Here is a 14,302-nt window from a genome sequence, read left to right on the forward strand (position 1 = left end):
AGACACATACTTCCCATTCTGTAAACATAGAATAATATATATCCACCTACCCTCTGTCCAGTAAGAACCACCTCAGTTCTCAGCACACAGTTTGTATAAGGGGGCATCTCAGAAGACACTGGGCTATTTCTGTTCTCTGGGCTCCCACTTCCTTGTACATAGCATGGTAGTAGAGGGTGTTAAGTAGGGTCTTTGCTTACCTTAATTGGTGACTACAGCCTATAACTAGGACCATAAAGCAGTAAATACACATTTTAGGTTCACCAAACTTTGAGGTGTGAAGCCAATCCCTTCTCTTTAGGACTGGCTCAAAGAAGTCATTTCAGTATAACTAGCAATGTAAAACCACAATGCCCGCAACACACTACATACATGTCACACACACACACACACACACACACACACACACAGTCTGTATAAAGGCAACAGAAGAGGCACTGTCCAGAATGTAAGTTCCACAAATTTTTGTCTGTCATCCAATGATGTGTTGTAAGAGCCTAGAACAATGCCTGGCATGTAGGTATATGCTCAATAAATATTCTTTGAGTAAATTTCAGGAAAGCCAAGTTTCCATAAAAGTTACCCCCTCATCTCACCTCCCAAGGCAATCACTTACAAAGTGCCTGGCAATCTTCAGAAAGGAAAAAGTGATACTGACTTCTCCACTTGGGTTCCCCTGAGCCCCAGGGATCTCTGATTTGCCTGAAGATATGGAGAGAAGACTACGGGAAAAAATGGCATAGCTGATCAGAGAGACAAGAAGCATTCCCTCAAGTCTTTGGTAACCTTTCAAGTCCTGAAAAGTAGAGGAAAAGATCAGCTACCATGGATAAGGCCACTCAATTTGTAAACTTCACAACACCAGAGGACACCATTCGCAGAGGATACTGCTAGGGGGCAGGATGGGGTGGGCAGAGCATAGATGAGTTTTAGGGGTGAAAGCCTGCTAATCTGCCAAATCATGTGACAGAGAGGCTCACACTGAAGAGGAATGTAACATGACACTACCAACCAGAAGAATAGCAACTGAATCCCTCAAGGAAGGAAGTGTAGTGATGGTAGCTGCTTGGCACTGAGTCCCTCACTAGCCCAGCCAGACCACAGTGAGCTTACAGTGAGCTAAATCAGCAATCTCAGAGAACACGTTTTCAAATGATCATGTCTAAAGATGGATGATTCGTGAGCTGATGCCAACCTAAAGGAAGGTTATGAAAGCATGATGCCACAGGGTTGCCCTCAGACTGTTTATAATATTCCCTTCACAGAAAGCTCCTGCCTAGGAATGTAAGGAATATGGGAAGGCATTTATTCAAGGTAGAAGCCTTAGAAGACTAAAGAATTCATCCCAGTGAAAAACTCTATTTATCCTCTTAATGTTTAAAATTTGCAGTGAAGTCCCACTCTCATTTCTGATATCAGTAATCTGTGTCCTTTTTTCTTGTTAATTCTGCCTAGAGTTTATCAATTTTATTGGTCTTATCAAAGAACCAGATTTTGGTTTCATTGATTATTCTCTATTATTTGTCTTTTATTTCATTAATTTTTTCATCTTATTTCTTTCTTTCTGCTTATTTTGGGTTTAGTTTGCTCATCTTTTCTTCTTTCTTAAGGTGAAAGCTTAGATTAATTGACTTGAGACATTTCTTTTTTCTTTTTTTTCCCTTTTGGCCACACCGTGCTGCATGTGGGGATCCCAGTTCCCCAACCAGGGCTTGAACCTGTGCCCCCTGCAGTGGAAGCTTGGAGTCCTAACCACTGGACCACCAGAGAATTCCCCTACATTTCTTCTTTTCTGATGAAAGAATTTAAGGCTTTAATTCTAAGCACTACTTTAGTTGTACCCCATGTGTTTGATATGTTGTTTTCATTTTCATTCATTTCAAGATACTTTCTAATTTCTCCTGTAATTTCTTCTTTTATTCATGAGTTGTTTGAAAGTGCTTCATTTAGTATTCCAATATTTGGAGAGTCTCCAGACATTTTTCTGTTGAATTTGAATTTAATTCTGTTGTGGAACGTACTTTGCACACTCTGCATACTTTGTTTTGTTGCTTATAACATGGTCTATTCTTGGTAAATTTTCCATGTGTGCTTGAAAAGAATGTATAGTATTCTGCTGTACTGTTGTTCTACTACCAGTTGTTAAAAATGTTAAGCTATAAATGTGGAGTTATTTGTTCTTTCCATCAGTTTTTGATTCATGTACTTTGAAGCTCTGCATAACATTTAAGATTGTATGACCCTTTTATCATCATGAAATGTCCCTCTTTATTTCTGGTAGTATTCCTTGCTCTGAAATCTTCTTGTCTATTATTAATATAGCTACTCCAACTTCCTTTTGATTAATGTTTACATGGGATATCCATTTTTATCCTTTTATCCTTTTAATTTAAAGTAGGTTCATGTAGTGCTGGTTAGCTCAATCAGTACAGCATGAGACTCTTAACGTAGGTTCATGTAGACACCATCCTCTTTTCTAGCCAATCTCATAATCTGTCTTTTAATTGAAGTGTTTACACCTTTTGTAATTAATGCAAATGTCAATATGGTTTGGTTTACATCTATTATCTTTGTTCTTTTTTTCCTCTTTTCCTGCCTTCTTTAGGATTGAGTGATATTTATTCCATTTAATCTCCCTGACTGGTGTATTAGCTCTCTGTTACTGTTTGCTTTTAGAGATAAATCTAAAGTTTACAATTACATATTTACCTCATCACAATCAATCTTCAAATACTATTATGCCATTTCATAAATCATCGAAGACACTTACAAAAGTAAACTTCCATTTTCCTCCTCCTGTCTTTTTTGCTATTGTTACCATACATTATACTTTTATATAAATTATTGTTATTATTTTTGCTTTAAATAGTCATTTGCCTGTTAAATAAATGTTTAAAAATGAGAAAAAAGTCTTTTATATTTACCCACATATTTTCTATTTCTGGTGCTCTTTATTTCCTTATACAAATTTCCATCTAGTATCATTTTTTTCTGCCTGAAAAAACTTCCTTTAACATGTCTTATAGTACTGATCTACTGATCTGCTTCTAGTACTGATGAAAAGTCCTTACTTCACCATTTTTGAGAGATACTTTAAAGATTTGACTTCATTGCCTTCTCGCCTGCATGCTTTCTGATTAAAAGTGCTCTCATTCTTTTTGTTGCTGTTGTTCCTTTGAATGAATGTGTCCTTTTGTACTATCGGGTTTTAAGATGTTCTCTTTATCCCTGGTTTTTAGACAATTTAATTATATGGCTTTTTGTTTGTTTTGTTTTATTCATGTCTGTTTTCTTTGGGGTCAGTTAAGCTACTTGGACCTGTGAATTTATAGTTTTCATCAAATCTGGAAAAAATGTGGCCATTATTTCTTCAAGTATTTTTCTATTGTCCTCCCTCCTCCTTCTGAGAAGCTACTTACATATATGTTAGACTGCTTGCTATTAAAACACAAAATTTATGCTCTTTTTTCCAGTCTTTTTTTCTTCATATTTCATTCTGGATAATTTGTATAGCTATGTCTTCAAGTTCATTAATCTCTTCTTCTCCAGTGTGTAATCTGTTCTTGATCCCATTCAGTGTATATTTTTATTTCAGAGATTGTATTTTTCATCACTAGAAGTTCAGTTGGGTCCGTTTTATACCTTCCATTTCTCTCTTCATTGTGATTATGCTTTCATCTACTACTTGAACACTTATGGTAGCTTGTCTGCTAATGCTATCATCCAGCACTCTGAATCTGTTTCTATTGACTAATGATTCTCTTGACTATGGACTGCATTTTCCTTCTTTTTTGCACGCCTGGTAATTTTTTATTGGACACCATCATTGTGAATTTTACATTTTTGGTGCTGGATTTTACTGTAGTTCTTTAAATTTTGAGGTTTTTTTCCCTCCTTGGATGCAATTTAGTTACTTGGAATCAGTTTGACCCTTTCCACTCTTGCTCTTAAGCTTTGTTAGGGCAGGTCCAGAGCAGCCTTCAGTCTAAAGCTATCCTCCACTCCAAACCCACCCCCACTGAGGCAATATCTCACTGAGGACTCTACTCCATATATTAAAAGCTCTTTCCACTATGATTGAATCACAAATTATTCCCAGCCTTGTATGAGCTCTGAGGAATTTTTCATTACTCCTTTCTCCTTTCCCATGATTCTTTCCCCAGCCTTGGGCAATTTCCTTAATGGATTTTTTTCTGTTCCTTTGAGGAGTATTAAATTTTTATTTGGCAAATAAGTTACTCATGGATCATCTTGATTCTCTCAAGTCTTATTTTTAAACTTTGTTAAGGTTAGTATACATTAATCTTTAATCTAGTGCTACTTTAGACCTCCTACTAAGACATGACCTTTCTGAGGACTCTACTCAATGCCCCACAGGTTCAATAAGGTCTTTCTACTCTGGCTGGTTGGAATTCAAACATCTCCTAGCACTGTGTGAGCTCTCAGAATTTCTCCATTTATAAATCCCTGATGAAAAGCTTTTCTTTTCACCTCATGTAGCACACATGCATCTATATGCATGTAATTATAAGCTAATAAACCTTTCACTTAAAAAGGTTTATATATATATGTATATATCTTCAGGAGCAGAAAAGTAGACAAGAAACTGGAGAAACTATATCTGACACTAAAGTCAGTCTTTTGGAGAAAAAAAAATTTCATGGGATGAAGAGTGGCAACCATCAAGAGGTAAAGAAAGCAAGCTGACTTTCTTGGAACTATTACAAGAAGAAAAAGAAAAGAGAAAGAGCTGGCCTACACCTCAAAACTGAACCTTAAGTCTAATCGAATAAAATTAAAAAATAAAATCTGAGGTTTCTCAATACTAACTGTAGACAATTTCAAGATGACTGGTTGGGACTTGAGGTAACAGTGTGATGATGAGACATCATTTTTCCTGGAAAAATAGGGGTTAGAATCACAGCCTTGACCTCATTATAATAAATTTAACCAATAACCTGAGCTCCCATATGATAGCAGTGTATATGCTTTGCAGATTAACCATGAACTAAGAATTTCCTTCAGTCTTGGGTATTATTTAAAAATGCATAAGTCACAGGGCTCCATTTCTCACCCAATATAATCATTCCTGGGCAGAACATTATCAAAAGACAGAAAGACGGAAACTGGCTTAGGCTATTCAAGTGAAAGGATTCGGCTAAGTAGCAACCCAAAAATAAGCAAAGGAAATCAGTGCAAAACACATTAAGCATTTAGAATGGGCCCTTCCTGACTGATAATCAAGGTGGCTTAAGCTTCATTGTGAATTGTTGATATTAATGATCCACTGTGAGCAAGATGATCTCTAAGGCACTTTCTAAAGGTGAAATATTATTCTGTCTTATCTATCAAACATAACTGATGGCTTATCACTACACATGTTTTACAGACTACATTCCGGTCTTTCCCTACAAAAAGTAAATATTTCAACTACTGTCACCATCCAAAGGTGCCACCACTTTTATTTGCTTACCAGATCATAAGATGATACTGGTCCATTACCCTTGACCTAGTCAAACCTCTACAAAAGACTTAATGGTGGCATTTAGGATGCATTTCCTTGCTGCTTTGTGCAGGTGGCTTTCTCATTGTTGCAAAGACAGTGATGGGAACATTAGTTATTGTCAGGCAATGATTTCCAGGGCATCTTCAGAGTTGCCTAAATAAAAGAGAAAATGACATGTACTTAGATATGAAAAAGGAAATTTTTTTCAGAGAACCAAAGTTTGAGTGTATATTCATTCAACTGTTTTAAGTCTTTTTGAAATCTCTGAATGTCACAAAATAAATATAACACAGTGGCACTAATGAGGCAGACATTTTAGACTTACATTGCAAAGAAATTGTTGTTAAATGTTGTGCCATACATTTAATCAAAAGAAACTTATAAATACAAAGACAACCCTCCAGATGTTCTTTTGAAAGGTATGCAGTGATTGCTAAATGGCAAAGAAAAGTGGGGCAGGGGGGAGTGAATAGTTATAAACATAAGTGATAATACTATGGCAATTCATACATAAATGCACCTTAAAATCACTCCAATTGAGTGATTTTAAAACTAGACTATTTGTGGAAAAATATAAAACTGAACATATTATTCCACATACTATTCAAATGTTGATAGGATCTCAGGTTTAAAAGAGCCCTTAAATAACATCTAGTCTAAAAATACACCTAGTGCTTGAATTTCCTCTCCAACATCCTCATCAAATAATAACCCAACCTTAAACATTTCTAAAGACTATTGATCAGTATTTCCCGAAGTAGCCTATTTTATCCTTGAATAACTCTGATGTTTAAAATACCTACCTTATTAAGCTTAAATCTGTGTTCTGAAAATTCCAAGCCATGAGAAATCAAACAATGTACTATGGTAAACAGAAGGAAAGTGGAATAAATCCTATTATAGTTTTCTTCAATTTTGCAAAAATAGAATCTTCACCTCTCTATCACTCTCCTTCTGCCAAAGGTCAAGTCAAAGCCAAAGTGACACTGACTCTGAGGTCTGAGTCTTTTTCATATTTTGTAGCCTTAGGCCTAGCACAGTGCCCTGCACATAACAGCACTAAAGGCTTTGCTTATTTGATTGAATGTTATATAATCTTGAAACTATTAACAAAAAACTAGCTAAATATTTACCCCCCAAAATTGGTCTATCATTCAGACTTACAATATACAGACTCTATACTAAGAAAACCTAGGCTCTGGTAATACTAATTTAATAATAGCAATGCTCCTAGGCTTCTTTCTTACTAATTGAATGTCAGCTAAAGCTTGCATTGATGATAGCCATTACATATCTCCTCAGTTGTTAGGACAAGAAGACTTTTTACCTGGTTAGTAACATCTCTTTCCCGTTACAGGAAGCACTGGAGCTCAGCCCAGGCTCCAGCCCAACTGAAGGATCTCCCCCTTCCATTGGAAACCTCCTTGGCTGGGTCCCAAACCAAAAAGGCATAATTCACTGAAAACCTAGATTAGAAAGTTAAAATAATGGAGAGGAGGGGTGAGTTGTTTTTAAATAGTTCTTTGAAATTCTTAATATTAATTTTGCTATAGGCATATAGGAACATTCTGAAAACGACATACTTAAATATCTATAAAAGTATATAAATACTCTATTATATAACTCTCCTTTACATACAATTTTAAGTCTTGAGCAAACATAAAATAGCCACTAGATGATAAAGTAAACTGTGCCCCATGGTTAACATAACTGAAGTCCATTTATGTTATGTGAAAAAAAATTGTTTTCCTTTGAATGGTTATGACAATTGACAAGCTTGAGCTCCCACTGCCTCTCTGCCTATCTAAACCCTTGTCTTCCTTTGAAGTACAGGAGTTTCACATCTGCCTGATACCTACAGCTATTCCTTCTCTTCCTGGTGATTATTTGTTACCCCCTGCCTCTCTACATTTACAGTGCATTAGTTAAGAAAGTGCCTTGGAAGATCTGGACTGACCTGGATTCAAATCCTGGCTCTGGCTCTTCCCAACTATGTGATCTTAGGCAAGGTACTTAACCAAGTATGCTTCTCAAAGATAAATTGAGCTTGGGGCTTCCCTGGTGGCGCAGTGGTTGAGAGTCTGCCTGCCGATGCAGGGGACACGGGTTCGTGCCCCGGTCCGCGAGGATCTCACATGCTGCGGAGCAGCTGGGACCGTGAGCCATGGCTGCTGAGCCTGCGCAAAGGGAGAGGCCACAGCAGTGAGAGGCCCGCGTACCACAAAAAAAGAAAAAAAAAAGATAACCTGAGCTTAATAATATTATCTACCTCCAGGGTAATAGTGGGGATTAAATAAAGTAATACATGTGAAATGCAGTGCCTAACACGTAGTACAGGCTCAATAAATGTTAACTGCTATTACTCAGCAGATACTACTGAGCATGATTAAATATATACATACACATATACAATGTAATGTATATATGAGATACATACGATATATATGATACACATACACACACACAACTACACAAAATAAGCTCCTCACTGCCTACTGTTGCCTCTGCTTGGAATTCTTCCCCACCTCACTGCTCCCACACTTTAGTTGTTAGGGCCAACTCATTCATTAAGTCTGAATTTAAATTTCACTTTCTCGGAGAAGATTTTTATAAACCCTCCATTATATGTTTTCTTAGCACTCTACTTCTGCTTTATAGCAGTTATTATCACTCTAATTCAGGATTTCTCAACTCTGACACTATTGACATTTAGGGTCATATAATTTTTTGTTTAGGAGGGAGGAGACTGTCCTGTGCATTGTAGGAAGTTTTGCAGCATCCAAGGCCTCCACTCACTCACTCACATGCCAGTAGCACCCCACCCCAAAGTTGCGACAAAAATATCTCCAGACATTGCCAAATATCACTTGGTAGAAAAGGGGAGAAAAATCTGCCCCTGTTGAGAACCAGTACTCTAATTTTTTTGTAAATGTTTTTGCTTAATCATTGTCCCCCCGACTCCCATTCCATGTCTGTCTTTGTCACCACTGATTAAATCCTTAATACCTAGAACAGTGTCTGGGACACAGTGAGTAATTAATAGCTCTATCTTGTATAAATTTACATGTCTTCAGCAAAGGGCAGGAAAAATGAAAAATGTCTTGTAACTGTTTCTTATGCCTAGTGCAGTTTTCTATGCCCAATAAGTAAGTGTTTATTGTGGTAATAATAAAACTAAATTATTAAAAGTTTTGGAATTTGAATATTATATAACAGTTTTTATAGACTGTGTGTCCATTATCGAAGAAAAAAGTGTTATGCTCAATGACAAGTTAGTAAAACCATAGTAAAAACTATGGTTTAGTATAACTAGCTATCATATGTAAGTATTAAGCTTCAGCTAACTTGATCAAGGATACACAGACTTACCAAAATAGGCCGAGTCTGATTCCTGTAGAGGTGAATAAATCAATTGCTTCTACTGACCTTCCAGAGAAGGCTGGAATTGCCAAAGGAATGATGATCAAATGTTCCAGTGATACCCAGAAATTGTGACACCAGAAGATTCTTTCACATAATTTCCTACCTGCTAACCAATATCACGATTCATAGCTCCAGCAACCAGCTGAAACCTAGCTAAAAAATGGTCTCTAAAGTTTGTTTTATTCTTGTTGTCATTGCCTTGTTTATTTTCCAACATTAAATATTTTAATCTATGAATTACTTTATCTGTATCTATTCTAAACCGACAGTCTAATCAATCTGCACAAAATCACGAGATTCTCCTCACTTTATATCCCAGTCTCCTCATTACCTTTGTCTTCCAGACTTTCCCTTGACTAATAACCCAAATTAATCCAATCTAGCCATGTCCTCATCCTATGCCAAAAGCCTCAAACTGCACCTTTACAAATTTCTTTATCGTTCTTCCTATGTAGGACTCTCTAAACCCTCTCTCTAATGCCTGGACTACCTCTTCTCTCCTGTTTCCTCAAAAGGGGCTTGAAATTCCCAAGTGACAGGAATAAGGAGAAAGGAAGAATACATCTTATACTGTCTGCCTTCAGTAACATTATACCACTTCCAACACAAGAAAATTACAAGAATATACTCTATTTCCCCTCTCACACCCTGTATTACTTTGTTGTCATGTACTTTACAACTACGTTTACCATAAACCCCACTGCACATTATTATTAGTTCTTCTTTAAGCAATCATCTCTTAAGGAAATTTTTCAAGAGAACTCTTTTATATATACCCCCATAATTATTTTCAGTGTTATCCTCTTGAGTAGGTCCAGATTTCCATCCAACAATTTTCCTTTTATCTGAAGGTTTTCATTTAAATTTTGGACTTCTGGTGATTAATTCATTCACCTTTTGAATGTTTTTCCTTAATCTTCATTTTTGAACATTCTTTTTGCTGGGTATAGAATCCTAGGTCAACAATTTTGTGGGTTTTTTTTTTTTTAAGGACTTTAAATATTCTTCTACAGTGTTTTTTGGTTTGCATTGTTTCCAACAAGAAAGTCTGCTGTCATTCTTATCTTCGTTCCTCTGTCTCCCCAACTCAGGATGGCTGCTGGGCTGTGTTTGGATGCTATTCATTAGAAAGAAACCACTAGGTCCAGCCCAGACTCAATGGAAGGTGATTACACAAAAATAGGAGGCAGATCATCTGTAGAGAAGTTCAAAAAAAAATAGGAGGCAGAGATCACTGGGTACCATCTGAGAGGCTGCCTATCACAGATACTGTGTTTTGGTGTCATGTTCGAGAGTGCTTGTGATGCACTTACAAATGTTGTTCATCAAATATTTCTGGCTTTCTGTCTCCCAGAAATTGTAATTCTTGGTCCCCTTATGATTACTTGGAGCCCATGTGACTAGTTTTGGCCAGTGAATTAACAGCAGCCATTAATTGCAGTACAAGACCCTCCTGAGTTGTCTTTCTCTTTGTCACAAAACCCAGGAATTATCAAAGAGTGGTAGCTCAGCAACTTGGGTGCCAGGGTGAAGATAACATAAAGCATAGCCACCAGACTCCCCCCTCCAATGGACATGTATCATGTGCAAAAAATAAACAACTGTCATTTTACACCACTGAGATTTGGGGGTTGGCTGTTACCACAGCATAATAAAATTTATCCTGACTTATACAGACTTAGGTCCAGACTTAGGTACTGCCATAACAAAACATAAAATATAAGTCACCAGCATAGTGGTCAAGCAGCGAGTGTCAAGAAAATTGGTATTGGAAACTGAGAGGATAGTTGTCTATGTTATTCAGGGGCAAACCTATTGAAAAAATTTTTGGAAAACTCTGTGATAACCTGGAAAGCAGATGATTTGCTGGTGAATGCTAGGTGAAGAGGTTGGAAGAAAGAATGTCAGTAACATGTTAGCTGCTGTTGGCTGTGTCTGTCAAGTTATATGACAAAGAGATGGGCTCAGAAATGCAGTGTGCAAGCAGGAATAAAAATTGATAGAGTGCCCACAAATTCAAAGTATATTTAAATGACAACTTTGAAAGCCATAGGAGTATATTTTTCTTGGAACACATTTTATTCCTTCTCAGAAATTTGTAGTATCTTTGTAATGTCGTCAAATACTAAATGTATTATAGATGAATCTAAAGGAGCCTTGTTTTTTCTCCATGCCGCCCCCCAACTTTTGTTTCTTGCTTGTGTACGTAAACAGTTCTTTCTTTATTCTGAAAACTGAGTAACTGAACCAGGATATATCCCTTAGTGTTGACTGTTCTATAGAAATTATTCCATGTAACATGGTATATGCTTTTAATCTATAGATTTTTCCTCCTTTATTATTTTTTATATCAATAAGAACATTTCTTCTTCAATTTGCTGTGTTCTCTATTTCAGGGGCACTTATTAATCTTATGTTGAACCATCTTTACCTCTTTCACATATATTATCTTCCAAGAGTTTTTATACCTTTGTCCTTTGCCTCAGTATTCTCTGTGATTATCTCAATCCTTTCTTCTAATCAGTAATTTGATTTTCAGCTCTCTAGTCTGCTTCTCTGTGCTTCTAATTATTCATTAGTCCTTTAACATGTTTTGGTCTTTAGTTTCCTTTCTCTTTTATTTCCATTTTAGTTCATTTATTCACCCAATATTTATTGATTACCTATAGTACACCAGGCAAAGTTCTAAGTACTAAGGATATAGTAGTGAAAAAAACAAGGCAAGACTCAGCCCTCAATACATTATTTTAGCATCTTGCCTTTAAGTTCCTGTACTACCAAATTCATATTCTTATTATTAATAAGTTCCTCTACAGCACAAAAATTATATGAGTTTTCTTTTTTCCCCTTAGGTTAAGTTTTACAGGTCATGTACTTCATTCATCTTTTACATGCTAGTTTCCTTCCATCCTTCCTTCCTTTTACAGGAGTAGTCTTTATAATTTTCATTGATGTTTTTCTCTTGCTCACATTTAACATATAAAATTTTGCCCAATCTATTTGCTTGGTGTGTTAGACAGCTATTGCTCCAATACTATTGCACCCCAAAATCTCACAGCTTTAACCAAAACCCTTTTTCTTGTTAAGACTGTGGAGAGCCTGCTGTTCAGCTGGTTTCCACTTGCCTCTCCTGGGTTTGGTTAGGATTAGCAGTACTCCACACTTCAACTGAGATGCAGATTCAGATCTGATCCACATGTCTTCCTCATGTTGGAAACAGCAGCCACCTGAGGTAGTTTTTCTTACGAAAAATAGAAAAGACCAAGAGGCAAAAGCATGCAAGCACACCTAAAAGCTTTGATACCTGATATCATTCCACAGGCCAAAGCAAGCCACCTGACCAAGCCTGACCAATAGGACTAAGACGTATACTCTGCCTACCCCCCTATTCCAGGAGGTACTGCACAGTCATGTGCAAAGGGAGAGAGTAAAGAATTCAGAGCAATACTCCAATCTACCATACTCTGCTATTCTGTGGGTAAATTCTCCTTGACTTCTTTCCTACTTATCTGAAATCTGCTCTTCCACTCACAGACAGTTTGAAAGGTAAATCATATATTCTTTTTCATTGTGTTTTTATCAGAGGAGGTGTATCAGAGAGAATTCCACGAGAGCTGTGTGTAGCCTTCTGGGTGGCCTGTGTTCTGCTTGCTCTTCTGAAAGTTTGTTGAATATTTTAAATGAGGTTTCAGTCCATCTAATTAGGAGTGCATTCAACTTTAGGATATGTTCAGATATATGACTTCAAGGTGGACTCCTGGAAAGTATAAACTCTAAAATGTTTTTTCTGCTTCTACTGAAGTCCTAAAGTGGCTGGTAGGTAAGGCTCTACCTTGACTCTCAAGCAGAATTTCCTCTCAGTCTGATTCTCCCCAGACTGAAGTTTTTAATGAGACTTGTTAGAACTTTCTTAATTTAATTCTGTTCCTATGTATGACCTCTAGGGAGTCATGACTAGGACCTAACCACTGCATGAAGGGTACAGCTCTGCAGAGGCCAGAATACCAGATGAGCTGGCACCATAGCTCACAGATACAGATCTACTCACAAACTGGACCAAGCTTTGCAAATTTTAGAAGTCCAGACTTTAGGACTTTAATGTTAAGACCTAAGTGAAGTGTTAGGGGAACCTGACTGTACTTCTAACACTGACTCCATGCTCACTAATAAGCAGTTAAGAGTAAAATCCAGCAAATGCAAAAAATTCTTGACTGAAAGTTACCTATTAATCATAAGATATGTGAGTAATAAGGTGAAAAACATCTAAATGGAAATGTGGGAAAGCCTCAGCCTCATAAACCACCCATCGCAACTTCAAACTTACCAGATATCAGAGATATAGTAACAACTATTATTTGTATTGGTAGGGGAATAAGGTGTTCCAAACAATCAAATATTACAATTCCTATTACCACACATTAGTTGCACATGTAATTTTAACTTTTTTTTTGGTGGGAGGAGGCTTCCTAGTATTTTGTAGTTCCTCAGAATTTTTGTGGAAAATATTAATTTTACGAAAAAAGTGCTTGAGTTTTTAATTGAAATCTGGTCTAAATTAATAAGAGTTTACAGTATTTTTCAATGTTTGAAAATTTTAGGAGTTGGTCATTTTCAGGAATACCTGATTTTTCAATCTCCTCCTCCTTTGTCCCACCTAAACACTGTACATAAATAAAATGCCTAGTTTTAATTTCATTTCTTCCATCAGACTTCTATTTACTTGTCCACGTTCTCATCCACTGAATCCTATTATACTTAGCGCCACAAAATCGTCACAATTTTTTGAGTATTTCGTGTGTATCTTCAATCAGATTGTAAGCCTTCTGGAGCTGGATCTATGTCTTAATTTCTTTTGAATCCTGCAGAGGCCCTAGAAGTTAATGTTGGGAGCATACAGCTTCAACATACATTGGTTGGGCCTCTGAAGCGCCATTTTTGTCAGTCTGTATAACCACCTAGTTTCGGTTGTACCCTGACACGTCTATTTGTCTGGGGTTTCTTTGTGCTCATCGACATTGTTTTCTATTAGAACAAAGGACTTGTTAAATAGATTAACGCAGCGTCCGGAGGAATCGGAATGAACAGAATTTGACCCGCCGCCCCAGGTACTGAGGCTGTAAATGAAGACTGAACCTCTGATAGATCATAAACAGCTTTAAAGACACACGTTTTAAAATCCCACGCCAAAGCCTAGTTACCAGCCAATGACCCGAGCCCCCGGAGCTGCAGTTGCTCAGACATTCATAGGGCAGCGAAGATCTGCTGTCGGGAGGACCAGTCGTTATGGTAACGGTGAGACGCACGTGCACTTGGCGCGGCCTTGGGACGTAAAATCTTAGCCTAAAGCTAGAGCAGAGCGGAGCTACGGCAGCG

General features: G+C 37.1%; 1 protein-coding gene across 1 annotated transcript; it reads right to left on the minus strand.

Annotated features, from left to right (window-relative positions):
• Window positions 1-5,436: 5,436 nt before the first annotated feature.
• On the minus strand, window positions 5,437-14,282 carry FAM229B (family with sequence similarity 229 member B). The gene is given in 3 exon segments (XM_067702322.1): window positions 5,437-5,659; window positions 6,834-6,972; window positions 14,128-14,282. Coding segments are annotated over 2 exon segments (252 nt in total). The 5' UTR covers window positions 6,959-6,972; window positions 14,128-14,282; the 3' UTR covers window positions 5,437-5,532.
• Between the last annotated feature and the right edge of the window lie 20 nt (window positions 14,283-14,302).

Source organism: Pseudorca crassidens, chromosome 13, assembly GCF_039906515.1.
Source record: "Pseudorca crassidens isolate mPseCra1 chromosome 13, mPseCra1.hap1, whole genome shotgun sequence".
Lineage (NCBI taxonomy): Eukaryota > Metazoa > Chordata > Mammalia > Artiodactyla > Delphinidae > Pseudorca > Pseudorca crassidens.